Source organism: Chrysochloris asiatica, unplaced genomic scaffold, assembly GCF_000296735.1.
Source record: "Chrysochloris asiatica unplaced genomic scaffold, ChrAsi1.0 scaffold00055, whole genome shotgun sequence".
In the NCBI taxonomy this organism is placed as follows: domain Eukaryota; kingdom Metazoa; phylum Chordata; class Mammalia; order Afrosoricida; family Chrysochloridae; genus Chrysochloris; species Chrysochloris asiatica.
Window position 1 is genome coordinate 6,361,223 of NW_006408573.1, and position 19,095 is coordinate 6,380,317.

Here is a 19,095-nt window from a genome sequence, read left to right on the forward strand (position 1 = left end):
AGTCACACCTTCCTCAGTCACACCTTCCTGTAGTCACACCTTCCTCCAGTCACACCTTCCTCATACCTTCCTCCTGTCAGAAGTGTGAATGCACGTGCCAGCCTTGTTTGAGGAAGTTTGAGGATGGAGCTCCCCTGAGATGCTGGGTATTCCTCATACCCCGCCCCCAGTCCTCACCCATCTCCTCTCTTCTCTCTTTTCAGGCCTCAAGCGGCCTCATCAGAGCTGTTGGTCCCTTCCTCGCAAGAAGCACAGTAGGGAGCTGGATGGGTACCAAGGTGGGGAGAGATCTGGGACATGGGAATTGGATTGCCTTGGGGACACAACACAGATCTTGGGTTCTGTCCCCTGCTACCAAACCACTGGATGCCCAGTGAGTCTTGCCTTCTGAGCTTCTAGGAAAGAAGGATTGGAGGGCCTGAGTGGGCCCCACTGTCAGTTACCCCACAAGAGAACTTCTTCAGAAATAGCTCAGGGGATCCCAGGATAGTGACCAGCATGACCACAAGCCGGGGCCTTCATGGGCTAGAATGCAGTGGGGAGTGATGAGGGTACCTGAGAGAAATCCCCAAGATTGAGGCCTGGGAGTCCCTGGGAGACATAGGGAGCTGCTGACGACTGATCAGCCAGTGGGCATAGAGAAAACAGAACCTGTCTCCTTCTCAGACAGTTGCCCCTCTAGAATGTTTGCAAGTGGTTAGAGAATGCACATCTATAGGAAACAGGGCACTATCCTTAGCCCTTCCCCTGGGCCACCAGCATTCAGCATGGGAGAGTCCTGCTGATTTGGTTCAGCAGGACTCAGACCAGATTGGCCAGTACCTGTGACTAAGGGTTGTTGCTGTCTTGAATGTCACCACTGGGCATCTGGGACACATTAGGGAAGGACACTGTTACTCGCTTAACACCTTAGGAGGTTGTTCCAATAAGACGTTGCATAGGAAGTGCCCGTATTCCCGTCCTACTCCTCATCTTATTGGATGATTCTGATATGGTGCTATAGGAGCACTGGACTGCTAACTGCAAGGTCAGTGGTTCACACCAACCAGATGCTCCTTCAAACCCCATACAGGGTCGCTATGAGCCAGAACCGACTCAATAGCACTTAACAGCAATCACAACCTCATCTTATTGGAAATTGTAAAACACTTGTGTTGTTGCAAAGCATACATGATTCCCATTTCCTCTTTTCGCTTCCTAGCTTAAATAGCCAACGGAGTTTTGATAACCTGCTGGGTTTCTGTAGTACAAAGTCCCTCTGGTTGTGCTCTTGCATCCTTGCCCCCCACCCCATATGCACAGCTGAGGCTTCAGCAGCCTGATACTGTGGCAAGGGGAATAGGGGCTCCTGCCCTCATGCCACCTCTCTGCCCTCTGCAGAGTTGGCCAAGAGATATCTGCAGCTCCTGAGGACCTCTACCCAGAAACGCTATGGCACTGAGCACCCCAGGCCAGGACAGTACCTATCCTTCCACATCGCCCCAATCCTGCAGCGGAGCCGGACCACAACACCCTGTGACACTCAGGAGGAGACTGTTACAGGAGACCCCATGGCAGAAGATGGCATCCAGGATCTCTTCAATACCAATACAGAAAAGGGCCAGAGAGTCACAGTGGTCCTGGGGAACGCAGGCATGGGCAAGACCACACTGGCACACTGGCTCTGCCAGAAGTGGGCTAATGGCCAACTGGACCGCTTCCAGGCCCTGTTCCTCTTCGAATTCCGCCAGCTTAACCTGATCACAGGTCTGCTGACACTGCCCCAGCTCCTTTTTGATCTCTACCTAAGCCCTGAGTCGGGAACTGACATGGTCTTCCAGTACCTGAAGGAGAACGCACATCATGTCCTGCTCATCTTTGATGGGCTGGACGAGGCCCTCCACCCCTGCTCCAGCAGGAAGACCGGAGACGCTGAAGCCCCAGGACCTGCCTTCACCCTCTTTTCTGGCCTCTGTAAAGGGACCCTCCTACCTGGCTGCTGGGTGATGACCACGTCCCGTCCAGGGAAACTGCCCACATGCCTGCCCGTGGAGGCAACTATGGTCCACATACGGGGTTTTGACAAGCCACGGGTGGAGGAGTATGTGGGCCACTTCTTCAGGGATCAGCCGTTGCAGGCAGTGGCTCTGGCAGAGGTGAGGGCAGATAGGCATCTCTGGAGCATGTGTGCTGTGCCCGCGCTGTGCAGGCTGGCCTGCCTTTGCCTCCGCCATCTGCTCCCTGGCACCTCCCCAGGCCAGGCTGCCACCCTCTTGCCCACTGTCACACAGCTCTACCTACAGATGGTCCTCTCCCTCAGCTCCCACAAGTGTTTACCCACCACGTGCCTCCTGGACCTCAGTGAGGTGGCCTTGAAGGGCCTGGAGGCTGGGGAAGTTGTCTTCTATACAGGAGATATTCCTCCACCCATGATGGCCTTTGGGGCCACCCACAACCTACTGACTTCCTTCTGTGTCCGCACAGGCCCTGGGTGCCAGAAGACAGGTTATGCCTTTGCCCACCTCAGCCTACAGGAGTTCTTTGCTGCCCTACAGCTGATGACCAGTCCCAAGGTGGATGAAGACAAGCTCTCGCACTATGTCACCCTCCAGTCCCATTGGGTGTTGAGGACCAAGGCTAAGCTGTGTCTCCAAGACCACCTGCCCACCTTCCTGGCTGGTCTGGCATCCCGTGCCTGCTGCCCCTTCCTCAGCAAGCTGGCCCAGCAGGATGAGAAGTGGGTGGGTGCCAAACAGGCTGTTGTTGTGCAGACATTGAAGAAGTTAGCTGTCCGCAGGTTCAGAGGACCAAAGGTTATGAAACTGTTACACTGTGTGAGTGAGACCCAGGAGTTGGATCTGGCCCAACATGTTGCCCAAAGCCTTCATGACCCACTGTCTTTCTACAACTTCCCACTGAACTATGCCGATCTGGCCACCCTGGTCAACATCTTGGGCAACAGAGATGTCCCCATTCACCTGAATTTTGAGGGCTGCCTTTTGGAGCCACATTGTCTAGAGGCCCTGGTGAACTGTGGGCAGATAGAAAATCTCAGGTGAGAATAAGGGTGGGAGAAGGTCTACAGGCAAATTGGGCACCTGGGAAGGTAGAATCTCATAGACCCTGCTGAGGGAGACTGGGTAAGAATACTGAATATCAGAAAAAAAGAAATCCTTCCTGCCCCCCTAGTCTTGGGGTATGAGTGGGGAATCTCCATCCCTCACTAGGACTTCTGGGGTTCCACTGGAGGCTCTTCCTCCCCCTAGTTTCTGACTCAGGCTATGCTGCTAGAGGCTGTTTGACTTTGGGCAAGTTATTAACCTTTCTCAGGCCAAGGAGTTGTTGTTTTGTCTCTAAAGTAAAACAATTACTCAATCTAACTTCTAAGGGAGTTGAGAGAAGGAGATGAGACAGCATGTGACAAACACTTCATTCCACATAGTACTCAACACATGTATTAGCTTGGGCAAACACTGGGCTGCAATTACAAAGAAACCTCCCAAATAAGTGCTTTTTTGAAACGTACAAGTTGATTTCTCTATGATGGAAAAGTCCAGAGGTAAGTGGTCCAGGTTGGGAGGATGGTTCCGCTGCATGTGATCATTCAAGGACTCAGAGTCTCATCCTCTCCTTGGACATCTTGCGCTAATGATGAGCACTGGGCCATGGATATTTCTATGCTCTGGGGGCAGGACAGAGAGCACATGGACGGGACACAAGCAATAGGTTAGAACTCAGATCTAGAAGTCAGATACATCACTTCCACTCACATTCCATTGGTGAGGATATGGTCATGTGGTCACAATGACTGGGAAATGCCATGTTCCCAGCTGTAGTGCTATTTCTATGGACAAAGTACAGAATGGCTTTTGGTGGACAATTCATTGTTGTTGTTGTTGTTAGATGCCATCGAGACGGTACCAACTCATAGCAGCCCTATGCACAACAGAACGAACACTGCCCAATCCTAGGCCAACCTCACTATTGTTGCCACACTTGAGCCCATTGATGCTGCCACTTGGCTAATCCATCTCATTGGGGGTCTTTCTCTTTTTCTCTGACCCTCCACCTTACCGAACATGATAGCTTTCTCCAGCCAGCGATTGACAGTATGTCCGAAGTATGAGAGATGAAGTTTGGCCATCCTGGCCTCCAAGGAGCACTCTGGCTGCACTTCTTCCAACACAGATCTGTTGGTTCTTTTGGCAGCCCATGGCACTTTCAATATTCTCCTCCAACAATTAGTTGTTGTTGTTATGTGCCATAGAGTCTGTTCCAACTCATAGCAACTCTGTACAGGGTTTCCGAGGCTGTAAATCTTTACGGGAGCAGAAAGCCTCATCTTTCTCCCATGGAACAGCTGGTAGTTTCAAACTCCTGACCCTGAGGTTAACAGCCCAATTCGTAACCACTAACCTACCAGAGCTCCTTAACAACTAGTTGTTGTTGTTGTTATGTGCTGTGGAGTTGGTTCCGACTCAGAGAGACTCTGTACAGGCTGTAAGAGTTGCTGAGGCTGTAAATCTTTACGGGAGCAAAAAGCCTCATCTTTCTCCCATGGAACAGCTGGTAGTTTCGAACTGCTGACATTGAGGTTAGCAGCCCGATTCGTAACCACTACGCTACCAGAGCTCCTTAGTTGTTGTTTGTTGTTAAGTGCCGTCAAGTCGATTCCGACCCATAGCGACCCTGTATAGGGGTTTCCAAGGAGCAGCTGGTGAGCTTGAACCACCGATCTTGCAGTTCAAACAGCTTTGTAGTCTGGCGCATTAACCCACAGCATCACACCAGGGGCTCCTTTGTTGTTGTTGTTGTTAAGTGCCGTCGAGTTGGTTCCGACCCATAGCGACCTACTATAGCGTTTCCGAGAGCAGCTGGTGAGCTTAAACTGCCGACCTTACAATTCAAATGGCTTTGCAGTCTGGCGCATTAACCCACAGCACCACACTAGTCACTGTTACTTATGTAAGCCCCTAGGTGGCGCTTGAGTCCCGGTGTGGCATTGAGGGTTAATGCACTGAACTACAGTCAATTTGAACTGCAAAATCGGTGGTTCAAACTTACCAGCTGCTCACTGGAAATGTTATACAGGATCGCTGTAAGTCAGAACTGACCCAATGGCACTAAATATAACATACATACCAACCTAAATGTTGACAGTTTAAACCCACCCAACAGTGCCACTGAAAAAAAGGCCCAGCAATGTGTTTCTGTAAATGTTAGATAGCCAAGAAAACCTAATGAAACAGTTCTGCTCTGTCACACATGACATCACAGTGAGTCCAGATAGCAACTCAATGGTGGTGTGTTTGGATTTTTGATTTGGCCATACACGTATTTGTTACTGTTACAGCAACTACTGCTACTAGGACATTAAGTGCCATCCATCAGAGGTAGGAATGGGTCGCAATATCAGAAGGTCTCTTCTGCTCTGGTTTTATGAGTCCTGCTTCTAAGCCCTGCCAGGTTCTGACCCTCTGCCTCTCACTTCTCCCCCTGGCAGTTTTAAGAGCAGGAAGTGTGGAGACGTCTTTGCAGAAGCCCTCTCCAGGAGTGTGCCTACAATGAAGGGCCTGCGGAAGCTGGGGTGAGCCTAGCCTTGTAACCAAGAGAGGTCTTCAGCCAGGAAGCCTGGCCCTCTCCTCCCTCACCTCAGCACCACCTAGGGCAGATTCTTTATCTACTCCCTTCCCATCCCCATTCTTTCTCATCATCTTTGCTCGCCATGTAGGTTAACAGGAAGTAGGACAACTGCCAAAGGCATCAGCCATCTGATGAAGGCTCTGTTGCTCTGTCCTCAGCTGGAAGAGGTAAGGTGAGTGGTTGCACAGGGCATCACTGACCAAGAAGGAGAGTCAGACCCCAGACTTGCATTGGGTCTGATTGTGCCCTGCATAGTCCATCCAGAATTGACCAGTAGGTTTTCAATGAAACCAGAGAAGGGAGGTATCTACCCAAGAACTGGGTGGGGAAGAATCCAAACACAAGCCTCCCAAAGACCCCAGAGCAGTACTTATGTAATGATTTGGGGGCATCTTTGCAGAGCATGAGTTTTGTAGCTCCCCACTCTTTCTGTGACCCTGGGAGAAAGAATGACTGTAAGACCCTGTGTGTGCACATAAATACATGAAACACAGGCCTTTGCTTCATGAAACAGGCACCCACTTACACAGAAATGCACATTCACCTACTCACTTAGGTATACGTCCCACACACACATTACTAGGTGTGCACTTGTGCAGCACACTTAGATCCATATACATATTTAAATAACACTAATGCAAGCACATAGGCAGAAATGCACTCCTGTCCTGTATCTGGGACAGAGATGGGGCCACAGTGGGTCACAGGCAGGACCACTTTGATGGGGCTTATAATGGATGCTCCTTCATCCAGGCAGATGCAGCTTGACACTAGGACATAGCACCTGTTGAGTGGAGCATGTGCTGACTATAGCCTCAGGTATCCCATTGCCTGGGTGCCTTTATACAATGATTACTTGGGTCAGAACAAAGGTTAGGGAATATTGAACTTGGTGGCATTTACTTTTCTTTATTGATTATCAAGAGTCATTTTAATCTTTTCTCTTATCACTTAGCCATTGCTTTCAATCTCCTGCATAGCCATCAGCTCATCTCTTGCTGGGATCAGGCAGGGCTGGATTGTATGACAAGTATGAAAGGTGAGGTCAGCAAGGCATGTGCTTAGTTGGTCTAGGGCTCTGGGTGAGGCAGGGCTGGAGCTGAGACTGGATGCGGAGCTTTCAGCTTCCTCGTCTAGACTCTGGCTGATCACCTGAGGACTCAAAAGAAAATCCCAGACATAAGTCCTGGGAGCAGGTACTGGATCCCTTGATTGCACATCATGAAGTCTTTATAGTCATCTGGAGTCCTTGGACCACCAGGCTGAAACTCCCCCATCAGGCCTGAATAGGGATAGAAGTGAGGACAGAAGAGGGTCTCTCCTCCTAGCTATGCCTGCTGCATGCCAGGAAGCAGGTAGCCAATCCTCTCTGGATCTCTGTCTTATGTTTGCTGCATGGGGATGCTCATGCCTATCACCTGCTAACTAGGGTTTCCAAGTATCCCAACTTCAGTGCTGAGAGCTGGGGTTCGGTTTCATTGCAGTTTGCAGAACAACCAGCTCAAGGACCAAGAGGTACTGAAAGTTGTGGAGGTTCTCCCTCACCTGCCGAGACTCCAGAAGTTCAAGTAAGTGTACTCCCCACTGCCCTCCAGGCTAGTCCTGCTCCCTGCTCTATGCATCCCCCAATGCTTGCAGAGCAAGGAAGGTTTGGGGTCCACAGGATGGGGGATTCACTCCTGACAACTTTGACACAATCCCACAGCCTGAGCTGCAACGGCATCTCGGTATCAACCCTACTTAGCTTGGCAAAGATGGTAGTCACGTATCCAACTATCAGGACATTGCAGGCCAGGTGAGCAGAAGGAATGGGATCCTAGCCTTTGGGGTTGTAAAATGAGGGGAAGGGAAGGTGGATCATAGGAAAGGAGGAGATACCTTATCTGCAAGATTTATGAGTGCCCAACTCAGGCCTGGCACATAATGAGTCAATAGTGGATGGATGGATGGATGGATGGATGGATGGGTGGGTATGTGGACACATAGGCACAGCAGAAGGAATAAGGCCCATGTGTGCTGCTTTCCGTGGTGCTGAAACAGCTTTGCCAGTTTGGACGACAGAGTTATCTCTTAATCTTAAAACACTAGTAATTCCAATAAAAATTTTCAGCATTCCTAATTTTTCTTATCTTTCTTATTTAAAAAGTATATTTTTTCCTGCATTTTAAAAACACCGTTACAGGACTCATCAAGCCATGGCATGATTTTTTTCATGCCTGACTTGAAGCACTTTTCCAATTCTATTGTTTCTCTGGACATTTGGGGCAGAAGGGATGTGCAGGTGAGGATGATGTACTGGTATCCAATCCATGGGTTTCATGGCTTTGTGTCTGACCTGCAGGCAAGAGGAGTTCATCTTCCTTTTCTCCCCGTCCACAGAGACATCTACAGAGCTGCAAGGGTAAGAAGTCAGGGATGGGGAGAGGTCTGGGCCCATCCTACATTGCAATATGAAACTCAGGCAGTTTGGGGAAGAGAGGTCAAGAGAACCAGGGGAAGAGCTGAAAGGTGAGGATTCTTTCTGCTGCTGTGGCCCTAAGGCATACATTAATCCTTAGAGGATTTCACCTCTTCCTGCTGTTGTTGTTAAGTGCCATTGAGTCGGTTCTGACGCATAGCGACCCAGTGTCAGGTTTCTGAAGAGTAGCTCATGGGTTTGAACTGCCTACCTCATGGTTAGCAGTCCAGTGCTTATCATACAGCGCCACACCAGGACTCCCTTACCATATTCTAGTGAATCTGAAAAACAAGAGGGAACATCTAGGGAGGATGTGAAGAGATTGTTAGGCTGGATCACTTGTGGGAAAAACTCCCAGATGAAAGAAAATAGGTTACTATGGCACCTACATCTTACAGTTATCCTGAGAATTAAATGCATTCATACATTCAAAGTACTTAGAACACTGCTGGCATGCAGTTTGTATTTAAATACTGACTATTCCAAATGTCTGGAGTCCTGGTGTGGGTTAATGTGCTGGACAGCAAAGTCGGTTTGGACCACAAGGTTGGTGGTGGTTCAAGCTTACCAGTCACTCCTCGGAAACCCTATACAGGGTCACTATGGGTTAGGACTGACGCAATGGCACTGAACAACAACAACATTCCAAAGGCTTTATAGAAAGCCCTGGTGGTGCAATAATTCAGCAGTTGGCTACTAACCAAAAGGTCGGTGTTCAAACCCACCAGCATCTCCATGGAGGAAAAGAACTGACAATCAACTCCTACAAAGATTGCAGTCTAAGAGATCCTATGGGGCAGTTCTACTCTGTCACATGGGGTCACTATAAATCAGAATCAACTCAACAACAGCATTCTAACTGTGCCTGGCTTCCAGGTTTTTGCCTTGGCCAGTTTTGGTTCTGCAACTAAATGAAAGCCAACCTTCCCCTGAAAGAATTTTTTGACTGTGCTTCCCCATGCCCCTCTGTCTGAGACTCAAAGACATGTGTTGTGTGCCCTTTCCCTGCTCTTAGTCTCAATTTCCTGGCATATACAATGACAAAGATAAGCACTGGACTACGAACTACAAGGTCGGCAGTTAAAATCCCCCAGCCGCTCCTCAGAAACCTATACAAGGTCACTATGAGTCACAACCAACTCAAGGACACTTAACAGCAATAACACAATGTCTTCCATTCTGCCTAAAGTTGCAATGCCCAAGACAGCAGCCACTAGCAACATATGTTGTTGTTGTTAAGTGCCGTGGAGTCGGTTCCGACTCATAGCAACCCTGCACAGGGTTTCCAAGGCTATAAATCTTTACGGGAGCAGAATGCCTCACCTGTCTCCCGCAGAACAGCTGGCAGTTTCGAACTGCTGACCTTGCGGTTCACAGCCCGATTCATAACCACTACGCTACCAGAGCTCCTTCTAGCAACATATAGCTATTTAAATTTAAGTTGATCAAAATTAATGGAAATTTCCCATTCATCAGTTGCATTAGCCATATCCCAAGTGCTCAGTGGCTGCAGGTAGGTAGTTAGGGAATCCCATAGTGGACAGCACAGATATAGAACATTTTCATCTTTGCAGAAAGTTCTGCTGATCGCACAAATCTGAAGGTCTGTGAAGCCTTAGCTCACAGAGCCCTAGCTTCCCTGCAGTGCTCAGACTTGGTGGGGAGTCTGGAGGTGCTGGGGGTTTCTCACAGTCTAGACTCACAAATGGCTCATGCTCCCTGCTTTCTGACCCATCTACGGCATACCAGCCAGTGGTAACTACTACATCATAGACAGCAGAAACTCATTTTTGCTAAGTTTCAATTTTGTACCTATGCGGGGTGCTTGCCCATACATCATCTCGTTCAACCTTCAACCACTCTTTGCAGTAGATATACATTGTCATTTCATTTTAGAAAAGGAAGCTCACAGTGATGAAGTATCTTTCTCAAGGCCACAAAGCCACACAAGGGTTCTGTTTGACCTCAAAGCTTGCACTCCTGCTGCTTTGTTGAACAGCATCTTGAACAACTTTACATAACAGGAACTGCTGCTCATTTGCTGTGGCTCATGCTGTAGGGCTTGCTATAGGGTTTTCAGCCCCTAGAGCCAAGGGAAGAGGCTTGATCCATCATATCCTGGATCCCTGCACCCATAGCAATGTTTGATTTGTTCTTGACAGAGCCCCAGACCTGCAGGTAAATGCCAGCCAGAAGGAAGAGGCACAGACCCGAAGCCTGACACTCAGGTATCTCAATGGCATCCAGTGCCTTATGGGGAGGAATATGATGTTGGGGGGTGATGTCTTTCCCAAGAAGAGCAGGGCAGGGTAGACAAGGAGAATGCAGACATGGGACAGAACAAAGACATGAATAATCTGTTTTGACTTGAATAAGAAGCAGCTGTCATAGCAGTAATTATAATAATAATGGTGGTGGTGGTGTGCCGTGGAGTCGGTTCTGACTCATTTACAGTGACCCTGTACACGGTTTCCAAGGCTATACATCTTTACAAGAACAGAAAATCTCATCTTTCTCTCGCAGAACAGCTGGTAGTTTTGAACTGCTCACCTTGAGGTTAGTGGCTTGACTCATAACCACTACACTACCAGAGCTCCTTAATGCTACCAGAGATCCTGAACAATAATCATTGTTGGGCTCTTGTTATCTGCTGGACACTGAGCTAAATGTTTTTACCCATTACCTCATTGTACTCCTTTTTGAAAGTCCTGTGCAATGCACATTATTACTCCCATTTGATAGAGAAGGAAGCTGAGACTCAGACAGGTTATATACCTTGTCCAAGATCCTCAGCTACTAAGGAGTGGAGCTAAGATTAGATTCCAGGTCTGTTTGCTGCTGACCGCCCCCAGCTCCTACACCTGGCACTAACACTCTGAACAAGAAGGGCCCTGGTGCAAATCGTTGCCCTGAGGCCCTCTGTTCCCCACCTCTCCCTTCACCCCAGGCTCCACAAGTATCAGCTCCAGGTCTACAATGTGGAGACACTCATAGCCCTGCTCAGGGACGGCCCCTGCCTGGAGGAAGTGGAGTGAGTAGCCTGGGCCATCCTAGGGCTGGAGATAGGAGGGTGGTGCAGAGAAATCCAGGGAAGCAGAAAGGGAACGGAGAGGGGCATGCTACTCACTAAGAACTGGGGGAAATCGGGTCATTATAGCAGTTCCCACTTATTGAACACCTGCCCTATGCTGGGCCCTGGGATGCTGTTGTTAAGTGCCACTGAGTCAGTTCTGACTCATAGTGACTCAGTTTAGGATTTCCAAGGAGCAACAGGTGAGTTTGAACCACTGGCCTTGTGGTTCAAACCGACCTTGCAGTCCTGTTCTTATCCTACAGTGCCACACCAGAAGTCTGGGCACTGGGGTAGGGGTTTATATATATATATCATCTCATTTTATCCTCACAACCCTAAAGGGTAAATGCTATTACTATTCATGCTGTGTAGAAAAGGAAATTAAACCACACAGAGACAAGTCTACTCAAGATATCACTAGTAGGAAGAAACCAGACCAGGATTCATGCCCACACAGTTTAATTTCCAGCCCCATCCTCAGAATCCCTGTAACTCCTACTATTGAGATCTATTAAGTAGAAATAGCTAAGCCCCACCATACCTGGGTCTGTTCTCTAGCCCCCAGACTCCCAGAGTCCCCTCCCTCTCTGTATTCTCCCAGAATGGAATGGAATACCCTTCTTGTGGGCTGGGGAAATTCCCATGATTCCCAGTTCCTGGGCAGAGTCTAGAGAACAGGATTAGGGGATTGGCTGAGGTCCTGCTGTGCCGCTCAGAGCCAGTTCATGCCCAGTCAACTTAACTCCGAAGCAGCTCCCAAACCATCTTCTTTCTCCATTCCCTTTTTATCCTGCATCCTAGTCCAAAGCTTTATCTCTCACCTGCCTGACCCCATCAGCCTCCTAACTTGTTTCCCTGTTTCTACCTAACCCCTTCATCCAGCAGAGTGAACTTTTCAAAATGCAAATCTGATCAGGATTCACTGCTAGCTCCCCACTGCATAGGATAAACTCCAAATCCTAAAAACGCTGCGTGGCCCCAAACCTGTCTCTCAGGCCCATCAGACCTACTCTCCTGCTTATCTTTAATCCAGTCCCTCAAATGCACTGTGCCACAGGGCCTTTGAATGTGTTGTTACTGTTGCTCTCACTGCTAGGAATGCGTTCTCCCTATCTCTCTCCCATTCAACTAATTTTTCCCCCAATGAGCAGTTCCTACATCAATAGGAACCTTCCCTGACACCCAGACTAGGTCAGTTGCCCCTACAGTGCACAATCACAGCCCTCCTCTACTTTTCCTTCATGATATTTACATCATGTAGGTTGCAGCATAAAGGAAAGGTTGAGGGAGGGGCCTTGAAGTCAGGCTTCCTGGGTTCAAATCCCAGGTCCACTCTTGAGCCGTAACCACTCTGTGCCTTGGCTTACTCATCATTATGATGGGTATAAACTAGTGCCTACTTCATAGGGTTGTTGTGAGGATTCGTGTGCTGATCATTGTAAAAGCCCCTAGGACAGTGTAGGCAGCGTCTCTCAGCATCCATTATTATTAAGATTCATTTACTGAGTGCTGCTCTGACAAACATTGATGAGAGAGCAGGTGAGTGCTGGGGGCATGCATATAGGTACTCCAGCCCCACAGTGTCAGCCCCTCTGTCTCAGCCTCTCAGGGAACCAGCTGGAAGATGAAGGCTGTCGGCTGATGGCGGAGGCTGCATCCCAACTGCACATCACCAGGAAGCTGGAGTAAGTTACCCCGCCCACTGTTGGGTAACAGGGAACCCCAGCTAGCCCCTGACACCTGATTCAATGCCACAATCACCAGAAAGAATACTACCAAGTTCTCTAAAAACAGAAATCTTCCCAGAAATAGTGTAGATCACTCTATTCTCTCCCAAAAAGCTGGAGTGCTTTGATCAGGCCTTGCCACTGCCTTAGTTCCAACTGTAAAAACCTCTTGTGCATGTAGACCAGTCTATGGTGTTCACTGTAGACCAGTGGCTTGTGTCCCAGTTAGTCTGTCCTTGTGACAGCCCTGTGGTATTGCACTGGGACACTGTTGGAATATTGGGGTAGATGGGTACTGGCGTATTGGGTTAGGCTGTTGGGGTGGAAAGTGGTGTGCTAGAATGGGGGAGTTAGTGTTGAAGTAAAGGGTTGGGTCATTGGGTGATGGGATGACAAGGAGAGTGTGCTGGGGTGTTGTGTAGGGTGAGGGTTGAGTTTGGGTAGGACATGTTGGGATCTTAAAAGCAGGTTGGTGGTAACATTTGCAATGCAATGTTTTATACCACAGTGATTGCCGCCGTTGTAGGAGTTCTTCAGTTGAGCTACCGCCACCATTGTTGTTGTCGTTATGTGCCGTGGAGTCGGTTCCAACTCATAGCAACCCTGTACAGGATTTCTGAGGCTATAAATCTTTACGAGAGCAGAACGCCTCATCTTTCTCCCATGGAACCGCTGGTAGTTTCTAACTGCTGACTTTGCAGTTGGCAGCCTGACTCGTAACCACTACGCTACCAGAGATCCTCACCGCCACCATTAGATAATGTTTAATGCAATCTCATAGCAATCCTAATCTATTTCTGAGCTCTCTAGTCAGTTTCCTCAATTTGAGTGTTTTATGCTAATACTATATTGCCTTAGTTATTGGAGCTTGAAATTATATAATACGAGTATCTAAAGTTTTCCTTTTGTCATATTGTTTTGGATGTTGTAGATGTAGTGCCTACACGTATTTATTGCATTGCAAATTTTTATTAGAATCACATTGTGAATTCCTGTTCTATTGAATAGTACTAGTTTGCATCTGTGAGGGGTGGAAACCCATTCCATGAGTCAATTTGGCTTTTGTTTATGGTTCCTAAGCTTGATCACAGCTAAGGTCAATGAGTAGAAGCTGGCTAGACCAGGACACATTACCTGAGCACAGGAAGTTGACTAAGCATCAGGAGGCATTGGGGGGTAAAAATACAGGTTGAGATGGGGTGTATTGAGGTTGGACAACAATGGGTACAGGGCCTTGGCTGTGGTTTGGAAACCTGACTCTGTCACTTAGTAGCTTTGTGATCCTGGCGAAATGATTCAGCATCTCTGGGTCTCAGATTCCTTATTTGTAAAATGGGATGACATGAGACTATGTATGTACAGAGCCTGACACAATCAGTGATTGGTAAACGTGATTACTTTGAGGCCAGAGAGGTGAAAACAGTGAGGGGATTTTTACCACACCAGCTCTAGAACTTCATTTTCTGTGAGTGGGGGAGGAGGTCATGCCCTTCAGCTTGCCAGCATGGACTAGAATTGTTTGAGAGCCCCTGGTTAGGAATCTGGGAACATCCCAAGTTTGACAGCCAATAAACCACAGATAGAGCCACAGGAGGAGCTGGAACTGCCTGGGCTGGCCATCAGCTGCTTGCCAACGCTGCCTTCTCTATCCTCTCCACAGCCTCAGTGATAACGGACTTTCTACATCCGGGGTGAACCATGTGCTGAGTGCAGTGAGAGCCTGCAGGACTTTGGCAGAACTGCATATCAGGTGGGAGCACCCAGTGGGCTCAACTAGCAAAGGGCCTCTTAACCCTGGCGCTATTGACATTAAAACCAGTTGCCATCAAGTTGACTCTGACTCATGCTGACCCCATGGATGTTCCATGGTGGATCTCCAGGCCTTTCTTCTGAAGCACCTCTGAAGAGTGCGCTAATCTTTTGGTTAGCAATAAAACGTGTTGACTGTTTGCACTGTTCAGAGATTCCATGTGAATTGCAGGTATGTGTCACTTAACGTCCATGATGCATTCTGTGAAATAGGACGTTATATGATTTGGATGTTGTGTGAACACCATAATAGATATAGGAAGTCCCCTGTACAATCCAAAATTAACCCCCCGAGAGCCTATTATATTAAAACCTTATGTGAGCCCACTGGACAAAACACGAGAGTCGTATCCACTGGATACATGAGTTCAAGCTTGCTGGGTGTATTGCTGGACCAGAAGCCAGATGGGGACTTGGTTCACTTCCAGGTGCAGGGCAGGTGAGCTTCAGGGAATATGGAGAGGGGACCTGGGCTGCTGGTGCTGGGAGTGGCTGCTGGTGCACTTGGCAGTGAAGGTACTGCCAGCCTGTGGGTGCTGTCGCTTCCTAATCATGTGCAACTGCCACCAGGAGCCCCAAAGTGCCCCCGGGCCAGCCAGGTGTGCTACCACCACCACACGGCTGGACTGGAAGAGCCATGAGGGTGCTCCCCTGCACCAGGAGGCTGTTTGGTAGGGGAATGAAGCCGGGAGGAGGAGGAAGATGAAGCACAAGAGGAACATGCATTCTGGAAGCCCCCTGCTCAGTCACTCAGGGAGCTCAGGGTCTTTAAAACGATTGTTGATGTTGTTAGGTGCCCTCAAGTTGGTGCCGACTCTTACCAAACCTGTGCGCACTTGAACAAAACACTGCCCAGTCCTGCTCCAGCCTCACAATTAAGCCTGTTGCTACTGCTACTGTGACAACCCAGCTTGTTGGGGGCAGGTTCCTCTTTTTCACTGAGGCTCCACTTTGCCAAGCATGATGTCCTTCTCCAGGAACTGGTCTCTGCTGATAACATGTCCAAAGTGTGAGAGACGTACTCTGACCATTCTGGCTTCTAAGGAGTACTTCTTCCAACACAGACTTGTTTGTTCTTTTGGCAGTCCATGATACTTTGAATATTTTTCTCCAACAAATTTGTGTTTATGAACTCAAATTCATCAATTCTCCTACTGTTTCTTTATTCACTGTCCAACTTTCACATGCATATGAGGCAATTGAAAATACCATGACTTGAGTCACACACACCTTTGTCTTCGCTCTTGAACACTTTAAAGAGGTCTTGCGCAGTTGTTTGATTTCTTGACTGCTGTTTCCATGAACATTAATTGTGAATCCAAGTAAATTAAAGCTCTTGACAACTTCAATCTTTTTGTTTTCTTTACATTGAGGTGCAATCCATAGTGAAGGCTGTAGTCATTGAACTTCATCAGTATTTTAAATCCTCTTTGCTTCCAACAAAAAAGGTTGCATCGCCTGCATATCCCAAGTTATTAATGAGTCTTCTTCCAATCCTGATGCTACATTCTTCTTCATAGAATATAGATCAGCATATATACCCAGCATATAGATTGATAAAATCTTTTCTGATTTTAAACCATTCAGTATCACCTTATGCTAGTATAGTAACTGCCTCTTGGCCTATGTACAGGTTTCTCAAGAGCACAATCGAGTGTTCTGGAATACTCATTCTTTGCAATGTTATCCATAGTTTGTCATGATCCACATAGTCAAAAGCCTTTGCATAGTCAATAAAGCACAAATAAACATCTTTCTTGTATTCTCTGCTTTCAGACAAGACCCATCTGATGCCAGCAATAACACCCTTAGTTCCACAGCTTCTGAATCTGGCTTAAATTTCTGGCACTTCCCTGTCAATGTACTGTTGCAGACATTTTAAATTTATTTCAACAAAATTTTATTTGCATGTGATATTAATGATATTGTTTGATGATTTCTGCATTCTATTGGGTCACCTCTCTTTGGAATGGATACAAATATGTATCTCTTCCATTCAGTTGGCCAGGCAACTGTCTTCCAAATTTCTTGGCATAAATGAACAACTCCAGGGCTGCATCAATTTGTTGAAAGATTTCAATTTATATTAGGTCAACTCCTGGAGCCTTGTTTTGAGCCAATTCCTTCGTGTAGCTGGGACGTCTTCCTTCAGTATCGTTGGTTCTTGATTATATGATACCTATTGAAATGGTTGGACATCAACCATTTATGTTTGGTATAAATGTGCATTCCTTCCATTTTCTTTTGATTATTTCATTATTTCTTCCATTTTCTTTTGATTATTTCATTATTTCTTCATTATTCAATATTTTGGCCATTATTCTTGTTATTAGGTTCTGTCAAATTGATACCTACGCATAGCGACTTTTTGCACAACAAAATGAAACACAGCCTGGTCACAATCATTCCTGCACTTGAGCCCATTGCTGCTGCCACTGTGTGAATCCATCTCACTGGGGTCATTCTCTTTCTCACTGATCCTCCAATTTATCTAACATGATGTCCTTCTCCAGGGATTGGTGCAATCCAAACTGAAGGCTGTGATCTATGATCTTCATCAGTAAGTATTTTAAGTCCTCTTTGCTTTCAGCAAGCAAGGTTGTATCATATGCATATCACAGGTTGTTAATGAGTCTTCCTCCAATCCTAATGTCATGTTCTTCTTCATAAAACCAACTTCTCAGATAATTTGCTCAGCATACAGATTGAATAAGTATGGTGAAAGAATATAACACTAGCACACACCTTTCCTAATTTTAAACCATTCAGTGTTCCCTTGTTCTGTTTGAACAACTGCCTCTTAATCTATGTACAGATTCTTCATGAGCACAATTAAATGTTCCAAACTATTCTTTTTCCGCAATGTTGCCCATAACTTGTTATGATCCACACAATCGAAAGCACCAATAAACATCTTTCTGATAGTCTTTGCTTTCAACCAAGATCCATCTGACGACAGCAATGCTATCCCTCATTCCATGTCCTGGTCTGAATCTGGCTTGAATCTCAGGCAGTTCCTTATCAATGTACAGTTGAAGTCATTTTTTAATTACCTTAAGCAAAATTTACTTTCATGCAATAATAATGATATTGTCTGATGATTTTTACATTCCACTGGGTGGAATGGGCACAAATATGAATTTCTTCCAATCAGTTGTCCAGATAGCTGCTTCCAAATTTCTTTATAGATGAGTGAGTGCCTCCAGTGTTGTATCAGTTTGTTGAAAGATTTCAATTTGTATTCCATCAAATTTCAGGGCCTTGTTCTTTGCCTATGACTTCAGTGCACCTTGAACTTCTTCCTTCAGTATCATTGACCCCCTTTTTTAATTTTTTAAGTTTTTATTGTGAATTGAGTGAAAGTTTACAGGGCAGATTATCAATTTTACATTCAATAAATAATATTTTGTTTCATTGCAATGATTACAATCCGCTCCATGTACCGTCAGCCAACAATATTTATCTCTATTCCCCGCTCTATTTTTCTTTATTTATTTTTAATGTTTTATTCTGAATTATGTGATATGGGAGAACATTAGCTTTACATTTATCCTATGTAAAGCTAATGGTTTCCTTGACATGGCTACAATTCCCTCCATGCATCATCAACCAAACAAAGGGTACACACCCTGCGAGCCTGCTCCCCATTCATCAGCACACAACCCCTCTCCCTCTCTGGGTCTAAAGTCCCCAGCCACTCCATCTCTCCATGTCATTGTCTCTGCCTCCATCTCTGGTGTCACTGCTTCTCTGGGTAGGGTCCCGCTCTCTGCTGTTCTCCCTTGGTGGTCCCAGTGACCTCCTCTCCTAGACTGCAAAGTTAATCACTCCCCTCCTTTTGCTACAAAACATCTACTTTTACATTCCCAACCCTCACAATCAGTCCTGATAACTATTCACTATTGTATCACAAGAGACCCATTCGCATCTCCTTTCATCAGCCCCACCTAGAGTTGCGTATCATTGACTCTTGATCATATGCTACCTCTTGAAATGGTTGAACATCAGCCATTCCTCTTTGGTACAGTGACTCTGTGTATTCCTTCCATCTTCTTTTTTTTGTACTTTCTGCCATAATTCAATATTTTACCCATAGAGTCCATGAATATTGCAAGTCAAGGCTTGATTTTTTTTCTTCAGTTCCCTTAGTTTGAGAAATGCTGAGTGTGTTCTTCCCTTTTGGTTTTCTAGATCCAGGTCTTTTCACGTTTCATAAAAATACTTGACTGTCTTCTCCAGCTGCCCTTTGAGATTTTCTATTCAACTCTTTTATCTCCTCATTTCTTCCATTGGCTTTAGCATCTCTATGCTGGAGAACAAGTTTCAGAGTCTCTTTTGACATCCATTTTGGTCTTTTCCTTCTTTCTTGTCATCTTAATGACCTTTTGCTTTCTTCCTGTATGATG

The 19,095-nt window shown here is 46.7% G+C and overlaps 1 protein-coding gene across 1 annotated transcript in view; it reads left to right on the plus strand.

Annotated features, from left to right (window-relative positions):
• NLRC5 (NLR family, CARD domain containing 5) overlaps positions 1 to 19,095 on the plus strand; it is a 73,867-nt gene that overhangs the window by 2,471 nt on the left and 52,301 nt on the right. The window contains exons 2-12 of the mRNA XM_006863619.1: positions 204 to 278; positions 1,381 to 3,034; positions 5,483 to 5,566; positions 5,711 to 5,794; positions 7,107 to 7,190; positions 7,328 to 7,417; positions 7,964 to 8,023; positions 10,243 to 10,308; positions 11,028 to 11,111; positions 12,755 to 12,838; positions 14,541 to 14,630. Coding sequence (XP_006863681.1) covers positions 204 to 278; positions 1,381 to 3,034; positions 5,483 to 5,566; positions 5,711 to 5,794; positions 7,107 to 7,190; positions 7,328 to 7,417; positions 7,964 to 8,023; positions 10,243 to 10,308; positions 11,028 to 11,111; positions 12,755 to 12,838; positions 14,541 to 14,630 — 2,455 coding nt within the window. The remainder of the gene's footprint in view (positions 1 to 203; positions 279 to 1,380; positions 3,035 to 5,482; positions 5,567 to 5,710; positions 5,795 to 7,106; positions 7,191 to 7,327; positions 7,418 to 7,963; positions 8,024 to 10,242; positions 10,309 to 11,027; positions 11,112 to 12,754; positions 12,839 to 14,540; positions 14,631 to 19,095) is intronic.